This window comes from Notothenia rossii, assembly GCF_949606895.1.
Source record: "Notothenia rossii genome assembly, chromosome: 9".
NCBI classification, from domain to species: domain Eukaryota; kingdom Metazoa; phylum Chordata; class Actinopteri; order Perciformes; family Nototheniidae; genus Notothenia; species Notothenia rossii.
Window position 1 is genome coordinate 8828415 of NC_136907.1, and position 22292 is coordinate 8850706.

The 22292-nt window shown below is 40.3% G+C and overlaps 1 protein-coding gene across 1 annotated transcript in view; it reads left to right on the forward strand.

Annotated features, from left to right (window-relative positions):
• fat3b (FAT atypical cadherin 3b) overlaps positions 1-16703 on the forward strand; it is a 65489-nt gene extending 48786 nt beyond the window's left edge. Inside the window, exons 44-52 of the mRNA XM_079647177.1 lie at positions 14-524; positions 768-921; positions 3120-3276; positions 4325-4741; positions 6296-6542; positions 11003-11095; positions 11647-11706; positions 11970-12008; positions 14654-16703. Of these exons, the coding sequence (XP_079503303.1) occupies positions 14-524; positions 768-921; positions 3120-3276; positions 4325-4741; positions 6296-6542; positions 11003-11095; positions 11647-11706; positions 11970-12008; positions 14654-15381 (2406 nt within the window). The 3' untranslated portion in view covers positions 15382-16703. The remainder of the gene's footprint in view (positions 1-13; positions 525-767; positions 922-3119; positions 3277-4324; positions 4742-6295; positions 6543-11002; positions 11096-11646; positions 11707-11969; positions 12009-14653) is intronic.
• Positions 16704-22292: the final 5589 nt, after the last annotated feature.

Here is a 22292-nt window from a genome sequence, read left to right on the forward strand (position 1 = left end):
TGTCCTTCCACAGATTGAAGAGGGTCGACTCTGGTTCCAGTTGGACTGCGACAACACCCTTGGCATTATGGGTATCTCTGGCAGACCAATAAACGACGGCCTCTGGCATGCTGTTGCCTTGGAGCTGACTAGGAACTATACCCTCCTGTCACTGGATGACAGCTATGTTGAGCGCAGGCGAGCAGCCAGAGCTCCTGTTCGCCTTTGGCCTCTGGCCCCAGATTCATCATTTTTCTTTGGGGCCCAAGTGAGGCCAGTGACCGGGCCGAGCGAGAGGCCGAGCCCGGGGCCTGGGCTCTGGGACCGGGGGGCGAAGGCCCAGCCAAGAGCCCAGGACGGATTCCAGGGATGCCTGGGCTCACTGAGGCTGAACGGCAACGAGCTGCCTCTCCAAAATAAGAGGAGCCGTTATGCCGAGATCGCCGGACTGAGCGAGGTCAAGTTGGGCTGCGTGCTTTATCCGGATCCATGTGTCAGTCAGCCCTGCCTCAACGGAGCCATGTGCAGCAGCCTGCCCTCTGGAGGTCTGTGTGGATGGATGTGTGTGGGTGTTAGTCATCTTGTTGTATAAATAAATGAACGTAATAAATGTTGCCCTCTGAAACAGATTCACTCAATCTTATAGCTTCTGCCTCAATTTCAGCTTCATTTGAATGTGATGGTTTGTTTGTGCAGTAGTGACCATCAGCTTGTGTGAAGATACACAGTCAGCTATTCAAGTTAAATCTACATTTTTATTTGACACATTTTGAATCTCTCTCCAACAGGCGTCGTGTGCACTTGCAGCGGTGGCTTTACTGGGGGGCGCTGTGAAGTTGAATTGACATCCTGCATGCCAAACCCATGCCAGAACGGGGGGGAATGTAAGCCTGTCGGCGGTGCGTTCCTCTGTGGCTGTCCTGCAGGACTCGGGGGAATTATGTAAGAAAAAGTATCCTGCACCCTCACACACTTTTAGACCTAAACTATTGATTGTAAAAACAGTGTTGATGAATGTTGATCTCTTTTCACACAGTACGTACTCACTGACAGGAAGTGAGTATTGAGTTAGAATGTGACACACTCTCATGCATTCAAACGTGAAACACACACACACACACACACACACACACACACACACACACACACACACACACACACACACACACACACACACACACACACACACACACACACACACACACACACACACACACACACACACACACACACACACACACAATCATCCCTCCACATTAGTACACTGTGTTGTTTTATTATGTATGTTTACTTTATTGAGTGACATAAATTACTTTTCTAATTTAATTCAGTATAATTTAGTTTGAAAGAACTTAATAACTCTCTAGCTGCGTTCTTAATTACAGCTCATTAATTGCGTCTGAAATGACCTTCCTACTACTGTGGTTGTTCAATGAAGCCGCCACAAGAGAGCAGTTTTCCCTCAATGGAGTTCATGTTTCTGTTTTTTTATGTACTGACAAAGCTTTTGATGAAGTTGAACTGAATTTAGCTAAATAATAAGAAAGTTAAAAATGAAGATGTTCTCTGCTGGCAGCAGATTGTACTTATCATTATCAGTTAATGATACACGCAAATTGAAACCATTGCTATAGTGAATACTATTCAAGCCAAAGGCAGCTGTTGAGGGTAATTGGAAATGGATTTTTGCTGCAGATTGACTAGTAATAATAGCACATTTAAATATGAGCTTTTGTATAACAATATACAATATAAACAATATGATTAATTGAAACATTCCGTTAAAGGGGGAAACATTTCATTTAAAAGCTGAATCCTCGGTCATGATTTATTGTAAATTAGGCTGTAATGTATTCATGAGGATAACACTGGACAATATATCCAGGCCTGAGACAGACACTAATGCTTAATGACTCCTTTATTTAATTACCATTTAAAGCAAAACTTGGGTAGTTTTACAAGTACGTTTCTCAGCCATTTTTTATTTTATTTTATTACATCGGACCAACTCCTGCAGAGTGTTTTGAAAATGTCGTAAAAAAAAATCAGTTGAAAAGAAAAATATATACTTATCCCCCTCTGTCACAGCAAGGCACCATGCGCGGAATGACAATGAGAAGCACTTATGAGTGTTGGATGTGGTTTTAATTTAAGTCAATATCTAAGACTATGAGTGTGTGTGTGTGTGTGTGTGTGTGTGTGTGTGTGTGTGTGTGTGTGTGTGTGTGTGTGTGTGTGTGTGTGTGTGTGTGTGTGTGTGTGTGTGTGTGTGTGTGTGTGTGTGTGTGTGTGTGTGTGTGTGTGTGTGTGTGTGTGTGTGTGTGTGTGTGTGTGTGTGTGTGTGTGAGTGTGTGATTGCATTCACAAATATGTATTTTAATAAGAACCACATCAATGAGAATAATACATTTTCTTTCTCTCTTTTTAACTCGCTGACACACTTATATAATTAATTATTGTCCTTCACTTTGATGCTAATAAGTCTCACTACTCCCATGCATAGCAATGCTTTTGTCCATGTGCCTCTGCAGATGTGACCAGGATGTCAAGTAAAGCAAACACTGACAGCATAATCATATAACAGAAACAAATTGCATACAATTACAAATCTGAAATCTAAGGAATCAAAACAGCAATTAATCAAATATATTAATCAGAGGTTATTAAACAAACAAGTTATTCAAAACCCCAAACAAAACCTTATGGCCTGACGTATAATTAATATTGGTTGGTCCCTGTCATTCATTCTATTTTAAGTGTTTTTTTTTTAAAAGATATTTAATTTATTTATTGTGTGAAGGTCCTGTTTAACTGAGATTTAAATAAAACGTGTCTTTAGGCTCCATTTTGTGTAAGCTGGAATTGTATCACATATTTTTTGCAGCATAGGACCACACAGCCATAAGGTACCCTCGGTGAGAGTTGCTGTGACACCAGTTTCCTAATTGATGGTGTTGCTTAAGGGCAGGCTTTCAACATTATAGTAATACATCGGCCAGTTTTTAGCCTGTGTGTCTAGCCAGTTTTCTTTCCCTCTCTCGCTGACACACTTTTATCATTAATTATTGTCCTTCACTTTGATGCTAATAATCCTCACCACTCCCACGCACAGCAATGCTTCTGTCCATGTGCCTCTGCAGATGTGACCAGGATGTTGATGAGTGTGAGCAGGACAGCTGTGGAGATGAAGCCGAGTGTGTGAACACGTTCGGGTCGTTCTACTGTAACTGTTCAGAGGGGTACGAGGGGCAGCTTTGTGAGGATCAGTCACCTGACGATGAGGGGGGTGACACACAGGTAACGTTTGAGAAACTCTGAATTCACATCGGAGTACATCTTACAGAATATAATTAAAAGTATAATTGAAAAAGTACTCAATTTTGCTTCTCAATGGACTTTTTCTCAAACTTTGTGAAGCAGTCAATAATTGTTATTGTGCAGCAGACTCCCAGACGGTTTTTCATTAGCTTTGTATCTTTGTCCCGGCAGTAGATGAATACAAGTGTGGTAATGGGGAAATGTAAGAGTCCTTTTGAAGTTGTCACACTTGACTTTTGTCATGCACTATTTTTTTAAATATAGACGGTACAACTATTCATGTTACACATTTTGAGAAGTTGCTTAATTATTCCCTCGAAGACAGTAATTAGTGGAGAAGTAGCCATTTGAAAAATCCTATTAGGCTGCTTTCACAAGCAATTAATACATTTGCTTTGTTTGTTGTTTTTATGGACATTTAAAGGTCTCCTGCCGGGAATAAAGCCTTTTTACTGGAGCCTACTTATCATGTATCTTATTAAGAAACAATGACGCTAAATTAATTAATGTCCTGTTTACTCCAAGACCAAATATGTGATGCTTGCAATCCTGAGCAGTAGGAATATACACAATACATGTTATCTGACATCACATGATATAGAATCTTAATTTTACACCAACACTATTTTTGGTTCTAACATTTGTGTAATGCTGGTGGTCTTTCTAGATTTACACCAAACTCTGAAGAATAATTGGGCTTGGAAGGTCAACTGTACTGTCTCTGTGCCCTCTACCATAAGCAGGAATATTTACTACAGTTGTATGGTTGCTTGGATACTTTCTAATAATTGGCACTACTGTAACTATCGGAGTAAGGGAAAAATGCTGGATTCCTACCTTGGAAACATTTCTTATTAGAGATAATGTGCATTTTTAAGGACAGGTTTGATCATAACACCTTCTTTTCTCATCAAATCGGAAATATGTGATTATTATTTATCTAAATGGAGGTGAATTCAACCAGACAGCGATACAATACGGTTATTTGGATGTTTTTAAATATTATATTTATCTTTGTGTTACCCAGGCGGAGCCCCTATCTTATGTCGGACCAGGAGAGATTGTGGGCATCGGGGTCCTTATCTTTGTCATCATCTTCCTCCTCGTACTCTTCATCGCCTTCAGGAAGAAAATTAAATTCAGGAAAGAGTCAGACCCAGGCCCGGGGACTCAGGCTGTCATGGGGGTTTCAGCTATCTCCACGGAGACCAGATACATGCTGCACAAGACTGGCATGGGCACAGAAGGGATTGAGTTTAAAGCCGTGCGTGTGTCGGGATCTCCAGCCACCACGAGCACCTATGGTGAGGTGGGGGGTGGCACTGGGGGCCCCCCCCAGGTCATGGTGCACCCCACTAACCACTCCCCCTTACCAGGAGCATTCAGCAGCCAGGGTATGAGGGGGGGAGATGGGGAAAGGACCACATCCAGTGAGGGCAGTCAGGTATACAAAAGTGTGCATGACTGTATTAATGATTATAATTCATGTGCATGTCTCCTGTATCTTAACAGGACTGAGATACTTTGTCGTGGCAATTTTGGTTTTTGATAGTGAGTCAGAAATAATATACATATTTTTAAATCATTTTTGTATTAGTTTATTCCACACATGGCAGTTATTTTAAACCAATACATGTACTGTACACTTCACAAAACATGTACACTTATACTGGTTGTATTTTTATTTATTTGTATAGCGCATGTGGGAAAGGAGCAGGGAGATGAAAATCTTATTTTACCTGCCCCTTCTTAAAAAAAATAAAATAAAAGCAATATTCTTTCAGTCACAGTTGCTTACAAAATACTGATACATAAAACCAGAACACATAATGTCACACTGCACACCGATTAGAAAATGAAAGGAAATGTAAACACCTATCAATATTTACATCAGAATATCCTCCAGCTCCCCCTTTAATGATGTTGTGCTTTCGTTATTCCGTTTTAGTCTTTTATTGTTTGACAAAGACTCAAAAATGATAGTACCTCTTCTAGTCATAGTTAGCCAAATATTAAAACATGTTTTTCTGTCCTCGCAGTTGAATTGCGAAAAAGAAAAAAGGGCTTTTGTGGTAGGAAGTAGAGGGATGAAAGAGTTCTGATTTCAAAGAAATTATAGCATAATGAAATTGCCGTTATAATGGAAAGTGTTATGAAAAACAAAACCAAACAACAACAATCTGTGCAAGCATCTTTTTAATAAGCAAGCTTTCAATTAGAGACCTGCTTCAAGGCAACAACAGAAAGCAGGTGAATGCAGCAGTACACTTGATTAGCCTTAATAAAGAACACTTGTGTCAATAAACAGCTAAAGAATATGCTGTTAATGAATGATGTGTTAATCATCGTTAAGACTCAGGTTGCAATTTCCTAAAGAGTGGATCCAAAACAGCTCTCTGGGGCATAATCTCCTGTCTCGATTAGTGATAATGGGGTCAAATAACAGAATGTATGGTGCTGTGATGCGAATATTAATATTACAGGATTAGGAGAAAAAAAGCAATTTGGATTCAGAGCCACCATGAGAATAATTTGAAAATTCATAACGCAGGTGCCATTGATTGGTGGTATTAAAACAAATCCCCTGCTACTATAATGATCCGACCTGGGCTGAAATGAATTCATAAACTTTTCCTCTGTTTTTGTTTTGTTCTTTAAACATTAAAACTAATGCTATACAAGCAATATAAAATATGCTTTAAAGAAAAGTATAGGCTGGGGATAGTCTATATAAGTGTTATAAAAAGACCAAAGTCAACACACATTAGTCTCTCACTTCCTGGCCCTGTCTTTGGCTCTTAGACCTAAAGTAGTAAATTATAAAAAAAATAGCTCCTAAATATCTACTTTTATTTTATTATCTTATTATGACTATTTTGAGCCATGTACTAGCGGAGCAGTAGGATGTGTGTATGACTGACTTTTCATTGTATTTGTTGACTGTACACAAATCTTACTAGTCTTTTTTGTGCATTGTTGTTTTTCCCTCCTTCTACAGTTGAGCAGCTTCCTCTCAGACATGTCTAATGTCCGAGGTTTGGCAAATCGGAGGGGTATCGCAGTGTGTAGCGTGGCACCCAACCTCCCCTCTGCATCGGCCTGCTGCTCAGACCACAGTCCAGCTCACAAAGTGTCCTGGGAGGGAGAGGAGATGAGGGGTGAGGGGATGGAGAGAGTGAGAGTGGAGGAATGGGGGCAGAGAGCTTTTGAGCTGGAGAGAGCACAGAGAGATAACAGTCCACAGGGTAAGACTGCCATCACGTGCACACACACACACACACACACACACACACACACACACACACACACACACACACACACACACAAACACACACAAACACACACACACACACACACACACACACACACACACACACACACACACACACACACACACACACACACACACACACCCACACACACACCCACACACTCTCTCTCTCTGTAGTTATTGTGTTACACCCGTACCGTCATCTCCTCTGAGAGAGCTCCTTTCACAGCGATCCATGCCTTTGATCCCACACATCAAAGAAAATAGCCCAGAGTAAGAAGGAGTGGTTATGAGCTATATTTTTATTTTGCTCTCACATCATTCTAGTTTCACTATTAACTGCCTGGGAGCTTTACATGATAATACTTCTCTATTACACTGCTGAATGTGGCTGTTGTGTCCCCTTCTATTAAAATGACTGTGTTACATCCCCTTTGCACTTCTGTGTAAAAAGTCAGACAGAACTGCCACTCAAAAAAAAGAAACAACGTTTTCTTACACTTTTATTTGTTCATCCGAGTTTTATTCAAGTATACATTTGTCTACGGAGAGGACATGAGAAGTAGTTGTCAGATATGTCCAGTCTGATGTTCAGCTGCCAACACAGTTTGCTCTCTGTCAGTGAAATAATCACGCTGCATCTCTGTGTTCAGGTGGACAACACTTCACAATCACACTTTGATTCTCTGTTAAACCTGTTGCTTTGAATAATACAGCCTGCGGTGGGAACTTCCTGTTATGATATTTTGATTGATCCTCTTCCCTGTTGAGTGCATGCACATAAAAGGAAAACAATTTGCCCCGTGGGGGTCACAGTAACAGTAGCATACGTTAATTAAAATGTAGTCATTATGAGGGTTACAGTTTAATTAAACATTTTGACACCACAGCGATTCAAACAAGAACATATTTTTACATTTCCATAGATGCGCACAAGTTGATGAGGAATTTTAGTTGTTTTTCTGTCACTATCCGCTGCTGCTTATGAATAAATTACATTTAATAAACCGTGAAATAACTGAAAATAACTTTAAAAATCAAGTCTTATAATGTGCAATTACTGCTTACTGTTCTTTCATATATTGGATGTCTCAAAATACATTTTACTGATGACCTCACCTCACAAAAAACATTATAACCTCAGCTGCTCCTTAAAATGCAGAACGCTCTTAGTGAAGATTTTCCAGTCCGAAAGCCACAGCTATTACTGTTCCAATTACAGGATGCATTACAGAAAGCAATTTGGGTACCTGTTGTGGCTGCGGAGAAAAAGTGTTAACATTTGTTGGAGGTAGGAGCTGTTTGAGAAGTATTTCCAATTAAAAAGACAATGTTAACTTGCCTGAAAGGAGAAAAATAATGGAAAAACTGAGCCTGATGGCTGTAAAACGTTTAGGTGCCAGGATAAGAATATAGTTTGGCTTGGTGTCATTGGTAGGATTAAAGCAGTAAAAGTCAACTTTAATGTCAATCTTTCAGTTTGTGAGTACAGACAGAGAGATCGAAATAACGTTTCCAACAATCCCGAATACAAAAATACAATAATACAAATATACAAATATGTATAAAATATGTATATCCTATACAATCAACAAACACATTTACACATACCGTATGCTAGGGGTGGGCGATATGACGATATATATAGTCGTGACGATATTAGGTCTCCACGATATGCTTTTTCAGAGATATCGTATCTATCGTGATAAAAAAAAAATAAAAAAAATTGAAAAAAACTTTGGGGGGGAAAAAAAAGTATATAAAAAAAGATTATGTGAAAGACATGCTCTAAAGCTGTCTAGTCAGGATTCAGACAGTATTGCACTTTATTTATTGTCTTGTTTGATTCTGTTGGCTTATATTTTATTTTATCAATAAGGTATTTATATAGTTTTTCCCTTCAGTTATGCTAAAGTATTTTATTGCACTTCAAGTCTAAAGTTTACATTTTAATTATTTGGCACTTTCCTCATTGATGTTTTACTTAGTTATGTTTTCCCCTCCTTTCATGTTGATTGATGTTCACTGCGAGTGCTACCTCAGAAAGTTCATTTTTATACTGAGAAACTGTGCCTTGAAGCCATATCAAAATGTTGAATTGTTCATTCAGGGATTCATTTCAGAAATAAAACCAGCTCGAAATGCTATTTTGGTCTGTTACTCCTTTTTGTTTTAGTTTCTGTTACCTTGTAGGTGGTTGTACTGTTAAGTAACTTGAAAAATAACCATAATAACCGACATGAAAAAATATTGTGATATATATCGTCTATCGTGATACTGCTTGAAAAATATCGTGATAATATATTTTTCAATATCGCCCACCCCTACCGTATGCTCACATTATTTAAGCAGGGGTCAATGTCATAGCCTCGATCATGGCACGATGGTCACTGGCACAATAAGTGTGTGAGAAAGATTAAAAAAATACAAAGTTGTCTTTCAAAACAAAAAAACGTCTTTATTGTGTTGGAAATGTGTTCCATCACCTGCGTGCTGATTCAGACCGGTGGTTCTGCCACTGCTCTCCTCACTAAGTTTGATTGATGGTATCGCTCTGCCGCTCACATTCCCCCAGGAGCATTTCAGTCGTTCCACACGCATCGGACCGTGAACACCTAACTTGGGCTCAGAAAGCTGATGTGGATTTTCAGACAACCTGGCCTTCATGGACAGAGTTCTGTTTATATGATGGACCAAACCCTGACTGCTCGGAGACTGTTGTGGGGGAAATGTACCATTTTGAATAAAACAAGGACATTTCTAGAGGAAGTGACAGTAGACAAGGGTAACAAAGATAGGTTGGGTTTTGAGAAGCATGCAACCTTTTTAAACAACCCATACAAATAAAAGCCAAGCTAATTACTAAAGTATATTATATATGATAGCCTATAGGCTACTGTATGAATTCAATATTATATGTGATACTGTTCCTGAGTTTCTGTACTGATAATTCAAACATTTGTTTATTATCTCAGATTTAGAAACAAACTTTTCTTCATTCTACAAAATATGCTAAATGCATACATTTTACTGATACCTTAAAGGTGGGGGAGGTAAGAATGGAGAAACCAGCTCGAGTGCGCTAGAATTTGAAAATACACAACCGGAAAAAATCTGCCACTTCCTTACAGAGCCCCTCCTCAAACACACACGCATATGACCAATGAGGGCACAAGATAAGTTTGTGCACAGATGGAAGGCTGACAGGCAGGTAGGCCATCCAGTTACTTTAGCCGGGCCGACTCAGGTGATTGGTCGTGCTGCAGTTTCACAATACAATCATTTACTTAAAGTCGTAAAAATCAATGTTGTGAGTTTGGGAAATAAAATCCTGAGCATTTAATGACAACCAAGGTTGATACTCTAATGGCACAGAGAGTCTGCAGAGTGAAAGTCCTAAAACTTCCCTCTTTCTGCCATTCTCCATTTGTTCCAGTAACCTCCATGGAGTATTTACATTTTAGTAACTGGTAATCACATCAGCAAAGCTGTCAGTTCTGATTTTCACGCAGTTTTATATTACAAATAGATTTTTCTTTTTAAACCCATACCAGGGATTTCTGCTCCGTTGCTCTCCTGAGTCACTTTTCCAATTGAAATTAATTCAGTGCTGCTGGATTAGAATACCTGGTAGATCTGAGTAGCTAACACACAGTCTTCACAGCCAGTAAGTACCAGCTCTGACCCTGTGGCAGTTGTTTGAAAAAAATCACTCAGTCGCAATTCTGCCAGTGCCGACTTGTAAGCCTATTCATTTTAAATGTTGCTTTAAAGACAAGCAGGTTGGGGCTAACTGGAGACGCAGCTTCCTCCAAATGAAATGTAATGTGAGTTGTTTATGTTTGTGACTGTGGCTTTGATAACAGAGGAGAGAGCAGGCTGTTCTGAGTAACTTTTTAAAATGTTTCAAAGTGTTTGTTTACATTGCTGTTTAGAGAAGTTCCATTTTAAATCTTGCTGCACAAACACCTCAACACCTCTGTGGTCCTTAACCTCAATGACTTCCCCACCTGCTGCTGCAGACACACTCCACAGCAGTCAGGATGCGTTTAAGAATAGACCTGTATTCAATGTCTTAGGTGTGAAGAGTTTGATGATTGATGCACATATGTTAATTGAAAGGAGTGTTGGATGTTGTTATAATTTCTCGAGAGACGGGAGAGGACGGAGGATTGCCAATTTGTCAATAAGTACGTTCATAGAAGGGGTTTTGAAATACATTAATACCTGTGTGTGTGTGTGTGTGTGTGTGTGTGTGTGTGTGTGTGTGTGTGTGTGTGTGTGTGTGTGTGTGTGTGTGTGTGTGTGTGTGTGTGTGTGTGTGTGTGTGTGTGTGTGTGTGTGTGTGTGTGTGTGTGTGTGTGTGTGTGTGTGTGTGTGTGTGTGTGTGTGTGTGTGTGTGTGTGTGTGTGTGTGTGTGTGTGTGTGTGTCAGAAGTATCAGGGCTGGTGGAGGGAGTGGCACGTCTCTCAGATTCCACCTCTGAGGAACACTCTTCCTACACTTCAGAGTCCTTCGATGACAATGGTAAGACTGAACCAAGACGCTTGTTTACTAGTTTACCACATACTGCTTTGAAACGTTATTTAAAAAAAAAAAAAAAAAGGGGAAACCAATCATCAAGAAGACATTGCTTCAAATGTAAAAGTCACATTCAGAAAAAGTTTGTGAAGCACTGTGATAACATTCGCTGAGTGTAAAGACATGTGTTCATGAAAGAAAATCTATTTTAACGCTTTTCTTCAGTCTTATAATGTAGTGTGTATTTTCCCCAGATAAATCAATATTGTGACCTTTACTTGGTTTGATGTTAGCGAGTGGAACGTATGTGTGGGTGTGTGTTTTCCCTGTCTAATTAGTGTAACTGCAGAGACCTCATTTATCCCCTACTGTCTTATAGAACACACACCAAATAACACATGCTTACAAATGTGTTTGGAGGACAAATATCTGTTCTTAACACCTGTGCACACACACACACACTCTCACACCCAGCACACAAAGCCTTACCCTATTCACAAGTGCACTGACATTGTTTCTGTTGTTGTTCTTCTTCTCTCTTTCTGTACTCTGCCTAGCCTCCATAGTGACAGTCATACGTCTAGTCAATGACGCTGTTGATAATATTGAAAGTGAAGGTATGAAAGAATATCTCCTGTTAAATATTGTTTCTCATTTGTGTCTGTTGTCTGATACCAAAGTGTTTGTTTACTGGTGTAGCTCTCAGATATTCTGTAGTGAATGAAGCCATGCTTTGACTGTCCATCTTTTCTATGCAGACGAAAAAACACCCTGCTTTCTGACACTGGATCTCTCTGTGTTGCGATGTTTCCCCTTTGGTTTCCTGAGATGCTTGTGTCAGACTTTTGCTCTGACTTTGGCTTTCTCTCTCCCTTTGTAGTGTCAAGCATGGAAAAAGAACAGCAGCGGAACAGCCCTGGTGAGCGAATCACAAAGCAACAACATCCCATTAACTTTCCATCCCTCAGGCTTCAGCTTTCAAGCTAAGATCCCAAAACGAACCTGTTCTGTTTTCAAAATGTTTCGCTCTCAATACTTATATCATGCCCTATGGAACATATATTACTATTTATGTTTATCCACATGTATTTAACTACCCAGACCTTGTATGGAAATGCGGGTTACTAGTTTCTTGCAACAAAACAATTGTACTTATACATTTTTAGGTTAGAAATATAATTTGGGTAGATTTCAAATATCAATACCATCCTACCATCGTGAGTTGTTTTACAAGTAGCACAACAATCTTGATCTCCCATCTGTCATATCAAATGTGTATAATATCTCTCATAAATGTAATAATCTAATATTAATAGTGTGACCTTGCTAGTTCATTAGTCCAAGGGACCTATATTAATAGTATTCTAGCTCATTGTAGTTACAGGTAAGGATTTAATTTTGAAATTGTTAATAACTACTTAGTCTCCCACTCAAATCTGTGGTGGGTCTGCTTTAAAGCTCAAATCTTAATTTCATCCAAGAGTTATTCACGTCCTGTGGGTTTGACAAAGGATTTAGATTTGACACAGATTCTGCAACACATTTTTAATATAACATGCAGCGTTATATAAAGATTAGGAATGATCCAGTTGCACTTCCTCTAATGTTTTGTCAGTGGCTTGTGCTACAGTCTCAAAAACAACATAATTGGCTTCTTGTTATCAAGTCTGTTTGTTCTCAGCTCAATGTAATTTAGTGGGTCAACAAAGCACCTCACAACTAACCCAAAACAAGACTGTGTTTATGCCTCTGTCTCTGCCAGCCGACTGGAGCACGACAACCCTCGTTTCAGACAGCTAGCATTAAAAGATGAATGGAAGTATTCTCCAGAAGCTTGTTTCTAAATTACCCATTTTATTCAGTATGTTTAACACTTGTGCAAAAGCATATTTTCTCCTATTATTTCATGTCCTAAAAAGTGACGAAAACATAAAGTTCGGTCAGAAAAACTGCATTAAAAAGACAAAAATACGAATATAACCAGAAGAAAATATGAATTAAGAATAGGTGAACAGGATTGATGTAATAATCCATTACAAATATCATAATTCCTGCTTGCATGGGTGAACATGTGTCTGTTTAATGGAGTGCATGTGTACTTAACGGCCTGTTGTGATTTTGTTGGCATGTGTACCCCGAGTCAGTGATGTGCTCAATAGCTCTCTTGCAGCCTCCCTCCCATCATCCAGTTGTGTTCGTCTATTCACTCTGTGTTTCTGCGTTCAGTCGTCTCTATGAAAAGAGCATTCCAACATCAAAGGCTTCCTGTCCCATCATATATTATTTTTGATTTCTAATATCGGACAACAAGTCCACACCTGCATAGCAAATAAGAAATGCGTGCATCAAAGAGTCCATTGTGGATTGTAAGAACATAATATTATATATTTGTTTAATCTTTTAAGCTTTCATCCAAATGTATTTCAGCTCCTTGGCGTGAAGCGAGAACTCCCACATGTTTTGTGGAGTGTTGGCACAGCAAGTCTGTCAGATTTCTCTTTCTACACGTGTCATGAATTATATACAAGAATCTGGCATTGCTTGTGAAGAGTACTCTCCATTCCACACAGGGGATGCCCCCCCCCACGCCCCTGTCTTCCCTCTCTCCATTAATACAATATTTATTCACTCTCAGCTCATTACCCCGACCATGACTTATGCAACCTGCACGCTGTAACCTGAATGAAAAGTGGATTAGTGGGGAGTTATGTGTCAGTCCGTTAACAGCATGAAGAAATGTTTGTTGACTGGTTGTATTTGCACAGAGATACGCATTTTAATGAGAAGTGGAGCAATTACAGAATGTAAACACGCAGTGCCAGTGAACACAGTGAACTTCACAGCAACTCAGAAAGAAACATAGCCAGACACAGGCCTCCCTCTGTATCACAAAACTAAAACCTAACATACTCCTAAACAGAAAGCACACATTTACACAGGCAAACTCACAGGCGCGTCAAACAAGCACCACATTTAATGAAAATAAGGGAGTAGATAATCCAAAGTGTAGAAACACAACAAGTCACGATGTTACAAACATTTATTTTGCTTTTAAGTAAAGGCTTTTTTGCTCACATCTAAAGTTAGCTGTTGTTGCTCTAGGAGGGCAGCGATGGGATCTGCAGTGAATAGTGAACATCTCTAGTAGATCAGTCCCTTCAGCAGCTGAGAGCATATTCCTCGTGTCACCTCGCTTTCCCTCCTGGAGATAAGATCATGATGATACTGTGTTTGCAGAAGTGATGTGATTTATGGATGTGTCACCTTTCGCCGGCTGATCCTACTTGATACATAATCTCATTCTTTGCTCACACTGTGCATTGCACAAAGGCTGATCGCAAGGTACATTCAAGAGAGAACTAGATACTTCAAGTGATTTGGCAGCACTCATTTGTCCAGGGAATGAAGCCTCAGGCTGCCAACAGAGTATGTTAACTAAAAAATCTATTCTCTTTTAAAACAGGTCGTCTCTTTGTTCTATAAAAAAAACTGTGTCTCACTGAAACTATTCTCAACTATTTCAAAAAAGACTTATTCTTCCTGTGTTTGTTCTTCTCTTCTCAGCATACCGCTGGGAGCCTTGCAGTCAGACGACGACCTGGTTGTCACCTTCACGTCTGCGTCTACCGGAGTTGGGATCTAATCTGAACCTCAGCGACAGCGAGCAGAACATCAGACGGGGGGGCAGCACGCGGTCTCTCCAGCTGGACTACAAAGTGATAAGCTCCAGCGGGGACAGAGGCGGAGAGCAGGAGGCGGAGAGCGAGAGGAGGGCCTTCCACTGGGAGAGGAATCAGTCGGGGGAGTGGGTGAGGAAACGCCTCCTGGAGAAAGAAGAGAAGAGGAGGCACGACGGGGAAGGACAGGAGCAGGGAGAAGGCAGCAGAGACAGGGGGGCGTGCGAGGACCAGCAGCATGACAGCGGGGAAGAAAACTCCTCGCCTGTTTACGAGGAATACCGAGAGCGTGACCCAGAGCACGGCGAAGACGGCCTTTATGACACTCTCCCCCCGACACGACGAGCCTACGAAGGGTACCCGTCGAGCCCCTCAGCCGTCAACCTGCACCCGGCTCAGCTGCTGCCTCCCCTCAGGGCCTGGGACCTACAGACGGGGGAGTGGCGGGGGTCCCAGGAGGGCCGCAGGGGGCTCGGCTCCGGCAGCCTGTCGGGGTCCGGGGACGAGCTGGAGAGACTCCTGAACCTCGTGTCCCTCAGAGCCAGGAGGGCCACGCGGACAAACAGAGCCTCCACCCAATCCGACCCCTCCACAGACTGGGACGAGTTGAAATGAGCACCCAAGACCCTTTAAAACAAACAGATTTAATAGAGAGGCACTGACCCGCTCTGATTGTACTTGACATTTATATTGTGGTCCACCAAATATAAATATTGAAAGGGGTATTCAGTATTACCATATATACTTTTATTATTCCGCATTATCCTTCTGCTGTAAGCAAACATTTATCCCTCACCAACCCCCTGGGTGATTTATAAGCTGGAGGAATAAGAGGAAATATACGTGTTCTCTAGTCCTCTGCTGCGGGACATGTAGCTGAGATTGGAGAATCAATGCTATTACATTTAATACTTATAGAACCAGTGGAGCTTAGCATTTATCAACATGAAAATATGAAAGGAACCGGTCTGTGTGTGTGTTTTTAGATGATACTAACTTGTGTGTTCTTCTGTATTTCATACTTCGTTCTGTTGACATCAAACACAATCAAATTGTCGGCTCAACCATGCAATGCTTTACGTGTTTTTGATATGAATTGGCACACGTTGTCAGTGTTGAAGAGAACTAGCCACCCGGATCACCAAACACAGTCCCAGAGAGCTATTTTAATATAGCTATTAAGATTACCAGACATTAATGTGTTTTTCTTTGTTTGGTTGCTTAGAAGCATCTAAAATAAAACAAATCATTGAGTATATGGCTAATATAAGCTATGATTACATTACATACAGTTGTTCTCATGCAAATCGTTTTTACGTTTCATTTTAACTCACAGTGCCCTCTTTAGAGTTATGAAAGACAATGTGTTGAAATAAACCGATTCACTTACTGTATGCATTGCACACAGATTCTATACATGATGTACCTTGTGTATTTTACCAAAGCTTATCTTTTAGCAGCAGACAGAGTTAATCCCACTTATGGGAATTTGCAGAGTTTATGTGCTGAAAGAGAACAAGGCGAAAATGCATCTGTAAATTGCTCACCTTAAACGTTTACACATGGTTGCCTCACTCATAACGCCTCCACTCTGAACACAACCAAATGGAATGTATATGGAATTAGACTAAACCGCTTTTTAAAAGCAGGCAGAATAAACAGGCGGTACGTAAAGAAAGGAATCATTTGGGATTTACATATTCATAACGGCAGTTCAGGACAAAAGTCTGCTGTCAGACACAACTGCAATACACTGCCTCCATCTTTAAGCACTGTATCTCCTGCTAAATATGTGTTTTTAATTGAAATTGATTTTTTCTTTTCGTTGTGATGAGAAAAACATCAAACAGTATGTCGGTACATGTATCTTAAATAAGATGTAACACTGTAAAGAAAGATAGCCTTTAAAGATTCAAGGAGGACATTGTTAGAGGACTCAAATGGAGTACTAAGAAATCTAGCTGAAAATGCCATTAAAAGTTTTATGTTTTAAATTACTTTTGTTGATATTGAAAAATCAGTTTGCCGGTGGGTTGGTCTTTTATGTGTTTTTCCATAATAACTGTGAAGAATGGTAGACATATGGCGCCATAGGGATTAACTCTTTAAAACAGCTGTACATACAGTACTGTCAGGTCTTAAAGTTGTCATGGGCTTGGTGTCACTTTTTCATGTCGCACAGTATTGTGTCCCTCTATCCACCCATGCATCCTCTTTACTCATTCCTATTCAGGTCTAGTGTTAGTGTGTGGCCGAAGCGTGTCCAAGTCTGCGTCGGTCAACGTCCCTGGGCGGGTCAGACTGACCTGAAATAAAGAAAACGTTCACACCTGTGGTCACTTGACAGTCTTCAGCTCACATGGCATCAGGACTGAAGAAGGAAAATGGAGCCACTGAAGGAAACCCAGATGAATACTGTGAGACTGTGAGAAGGCACAAACTCGACACAGACCAAGCAGCTTCCAAAGGCTCACATTGTAACCTAGAGCTTCAATGGAGCGATCAACAAGACTGCTACCAAGTAAGCAACCTTTACTGTCATGTTTTACTGCTTTATGGCCATCAATCATCCGCATAGTACCTTCCCAGTCTGACATGCGGAAGCACAATATTTATATTCTACTGTGGGAGTTCAGGACTTAAAAAAAGTATGCTCCTATCATACACATTTCAACTTATTTGGAAAGGAAATGGCTCCTATCCTAAGGGTGAGCATGTACCTGGTGTGGTGTAGCAGCTGAGCTCCATCTCCACGCAGACTAGAAGAGATAAATAATCCCCATAAAATATTTAATCCTATCAAATCATTCCTTTCACGTCTCCTATATGATGTTTTACATTTCCTTCCTGACTGGAATCTGGCAGCTTCATTTACAGTAGCAGAGCTTAAAGTCACTGATGTCCTGACATGAAGGGTTAGAGATGAGCCGATTTCCATAATCTTCTCCCAATCAGCTTTTGTTCACCTCGGGAATTGATTAGTCTGCTGACTTGAATAGCTTATTGTGTGGCACTTTCTGTTCCTCTTGAGTTTATTTCCAAACGGACCCAGTGCAGTGATCCAATTATGCTGACTGTGCAGCTCTCAAAAAAGCACCTGTCAGTGATTAGACAATATTCTGCAGTCGGTACAGAAATGTGTATGTGTCATGTACACCAGCTAAGCATGAAACATAGAAATTCCACATATAGTGGCCAAGGACAACAGTTTTAAATATGCATTTCACTAATAACACATACACCTCGTAACAACATCTACATAAAAAAGCAATTATAATCACTGCATGTTTAAAGGTGTAAGGGGGCATTTCGAAAATCACTTTATCTACAAGTGCAGTGATGATATGATGACCGGCCAAAATTATTTTGTTGACCAAAAGTAGAAAAGAGAGTGACGGTCAGTGCCTACACCGCTGTGTGTAACTAACAAGGAAACAATTTAGATTTTTTTTTTATTATTTCCTTTCACGACACACAATCTTTGAAGTTGTTATCATCCAACCCCCCCTAAACAACAGTACACTGTGCAAAAAAAAAACATTCCCATGGCAACTAGAAATTCCCCTGATATTCATTACTGGCACATACAACACATTGTGGCCAACTAAAGGGGAGCTGTGTGTGTGTGTGTGTGTGTGTGTGTGTGTGTGTGTGTGTGTGTGTGTGTGTGTGTGTGTGTGTGTGTGTGTGTGTGTGTGTGTGTGTGTGTGTGTGTGTGTGTGTGTGTGTGTGTGTGTGTGTGTGTGTGTGTGTGTGTGTGTGTGTGTGTGTGTGTGTGTGTGTGTGTGTGTGTGTGTGTGTGTGTGTGTGTGTGTGTGTGTGTGTGTGTGTGTGTGTGTGTGTGTGTGAGTGCAGTAGAGTACATGTGTTTGTGTGTGTTTTAGTATAGATGCATGATGTCCAACATGCCTGCTCTTGTGTGTCCTTTGATGCAGTCGGGGAGGAGAGTTGTATGTTTAAATATTGCTTGGGGATTATTGGACTATTACCAATAATCTATCATTACATCCTTTACAATTATTTTTAAAAAAAAGAGTACATTTAAAGAAGGTCAGCAGCTGCAGCCATAGCTGTATCTCCATGGCAGCAATCATTTTGTCAGAACAAGTGTTACAGCGCCGCGGTGAATATCACTTTGAGTGAAACACCTCATATATCTTTTAGTGTATGCCAGTATGTGTCAGTGCAATAGATGGAAATAGCTCCAGTTCTATTCTGTCTCCCTGAACCACAGAAGACTCAAGAAAGTCAGGTACAAGGCAGCACCCGAGGGAGATGGATCCTCAGCTCAGTGAAAAATCATGCATTTCTGTGTCAAACGCACCAAAACTCGATGAAGCTTGTCAACGTGGGAGACGTACCACCACTCATATTACCAACTTCACAGCCCAAAAATAATAAAATCTTGTTATGTTTCGGAAAATTTGATTTGATCAATTAGTCTAATATGCTTAAGATGTCTCGAGTGATAACAGCAACAAAAAATACTTCGGGCTGCGTGTCAGCTTTCTCTGAATCCAATCATTCATTCATTCATGTTTTTGGTTTTCTTTTGTGATATTGACTTCAGTTTGAGAGAGAAAAGGAGAGCCATTACCTACAGGACAGCATCCATTGAGGCGAAACCTAACATGACCTACTTCCCGCTGTATTGTCTGAATAAATAACCAAACTGTAAACACACCGCAGGTAGAAAAGTCTATCTCTGTGGTCTGAGAGATAGGAAATATTTATTCATCAACTTTCACAGTTTACTTCATTATTACGTCTAGGAATATGCAACATTTCCCAAATAATTGACAAGCATAACACTTTTTTCTATTCAACACATGTTGGCTCTCATAATGAAATGAATAGGTCAAACGAAAGGCAAATACGAGGGCTTATGAGAGAAAACAGAGAGGGAGAGCAATAAGCAGAGTGGCTGGTGTGTTTGTTTATCATGCGTCAGAGGAAACTGATGAGGACCAGCCATTCACTTTAACTTCGCTGTCTCTCATCTGACCATCTGGTCAACAACATACAACATGAAGTCAGCTAAGCCACTAATGAATAAGGATTAGGGGTGAGAATGAGATCATGTCAGAGAGGTAGGGGATGAGAGGAGAAGGGAGACAAGTATAAGAGATTTCCCTGCTTTCTGCTTATTGAGGAGTAGCTGTGTGGGCGATTAGAAATCCACACTCTTCTCAGTAACACCAGGATTACACCCCCGGCTGGACCTAATCTACAGTATGTGCTAACATCTGCTTCTGGTGACACATGCACAGGCACACACAGACAGTCATACATTTACGTATAACATCAACATGAGCAGAATGGCTACCAGTTGCTGTGTGTGAGGCAATTCCATCACGTTATATTCACACATTGTTTAAACTGACGATTAATCAGACACAACACGCATACACTGAGAAAAACACGGGAACAGGTGGCATGTATCGACCCCCTCTCTTGCTTTTTTAACAGATTATTACGAAGGCAATCCTCTGACATTATGCCTGGAAAACGGCTATTTGTGAGACAGGGAAGTTAACAGCGTACTTTATGTCATGTTATTGGATTTTCTGTGATGAATGCACATAAATGTCATTAGATTAAGCCGGACTTCTCTAATATCATATTAGATTTTTCTCTCTTGCCCACTTTCTGCAAACTCCACAGAGAGTACAGAAAAAGTTGAATCCAATTACCAGGGGATATATTTTTTTGTCCACCCCACCATCAGGCTTGAGCCCTTTTGTGTTTATTTCACAGCGGTCTTCAGTGTTACGCTTTTGGAGTTTGCTACAACACCCCAGTTTTTTGATCTTGTAAAGAATGTTTGGCAGAATGATTGATCCAAATGCTGCGGGGACATTTGGCTGCATCAGAGCCCTGCTCGTTATATACTTTAGCTTTGAGGAATTGGAAAGCTGTCACCCGGAGATTGCTGGGATCTGATTTTGGTAGGGAGCAGGTCTTCAGTTCTATATTGGGTATCATTCATTAGGGTTTCTTATGCTTGACAGCAGAAAAAGTATCTCAATTTGCTGAAGTTGCAACAGCTGTATGACTTTTAAAAGGTATTCGTTGAACTGTGCAAGCGTGAAATGCCTGTGGTAATAACCTTTACAGTCCATCTGTTGACTCAAATGTAAGAACAATCATAAAGCACAAAACTGTGCGTCAAAAACTCTGCCAGAACGTTTTTGCTGATATACCTGAAGAGGATATTACTTATACTCAGATTTCAAAAACAAATTCAAAAGCATAGTAAAAATAACCTTCTACCAATGCACGTTAAGCCTCCGTCAGTTTCTTTGTTGATGGTATAACATCATATTCTAAGAGCAGAAATTCCAAATCCAAAAATGTATCACATTTCTTTAAAACATTCATTGGTTTAGGGCTGATTTTGTCCCAAATTCCATACTCTGTTTTTAAGCTTTGGCTACCAGTTATGAGTTATGAGCAGTTATGAGTTGAAAGACAAATTACCAATGGTTGTGATACCCAATAATTAAAACAATCACTCAACACAACAAAATACAGTAGTTATATCTCAATAACGAACTGTATTGTCACCTGCTTTCGATAAAGGGTTTATATATTTCTAACAAAACATATATGTCTACAGTGACAAATATTAAGTCATTATCATCAAGTAAGGGTCAAATGTTCTTTAACTTCCAAACATACCATTTAACAAAGTTGGTAGTGTAAGGGAAACTTCTGCAGCAATGGAGAGTCAGGACTCAGAGAGACACGAGGAGAGTGGGGGCTTTGATGTCAAACTCTGATAGTTTATTACAAGTATCGGCCGGAGAAATTCACATCACGAGTCACACAGCCAGAGATTCTGACTGCACTGGTGGGTTGCCATGCCAATTCTGACCAGCCTATCTCTCGATAGACCTTTTAACTAGTTTACAGAGAGTTAATCCACATATTGGGGGATGGTGCGTAAACACCTGGGAACACTGAATCACTTACCTGACTCTTAGGCTCTGTGACCGAGAGTTGACCGGTCATAAAACTGGTAGTGTCAACAATAGCTCAGCAGCACATTCCTTAAGACAGATAACAGACTCAGGGTTGGTCGTAAACGTCAACACACAGAAAAGGTTAAATATCTTAGGAGAAAGGAAGAATTATTCTTTGACAGGTAGGTCATCAGATCTAAAATCATAAATGCCTAGAAATTGTTTAAAGTGGACATATCATGCTATATTTTAATAATATAGTGTAGGACCACCTATATAAGGCATATTTATACTTTTTATTTTTCAAAATACCAAACAGATCATGCATTTTAGCCATTCCTCATTTCGCTCAATTTAACACTGTCTTTGCATGGGCTGATTCTGTGAGAACAGCACCATCTACAGGCCTGGCATATGTACTACAGCGTCTCCAGCGCTTTGGAACGGCAATGTCCGTGGCTGTCTCCTCCTGATTGGTGGAGTTGGCCCAATAGCCGTAGCGCCACTTCTGTGACGTCATAGAAGTGTTCAAATCTGGATCAGTCTGTATCAGATCCGTTG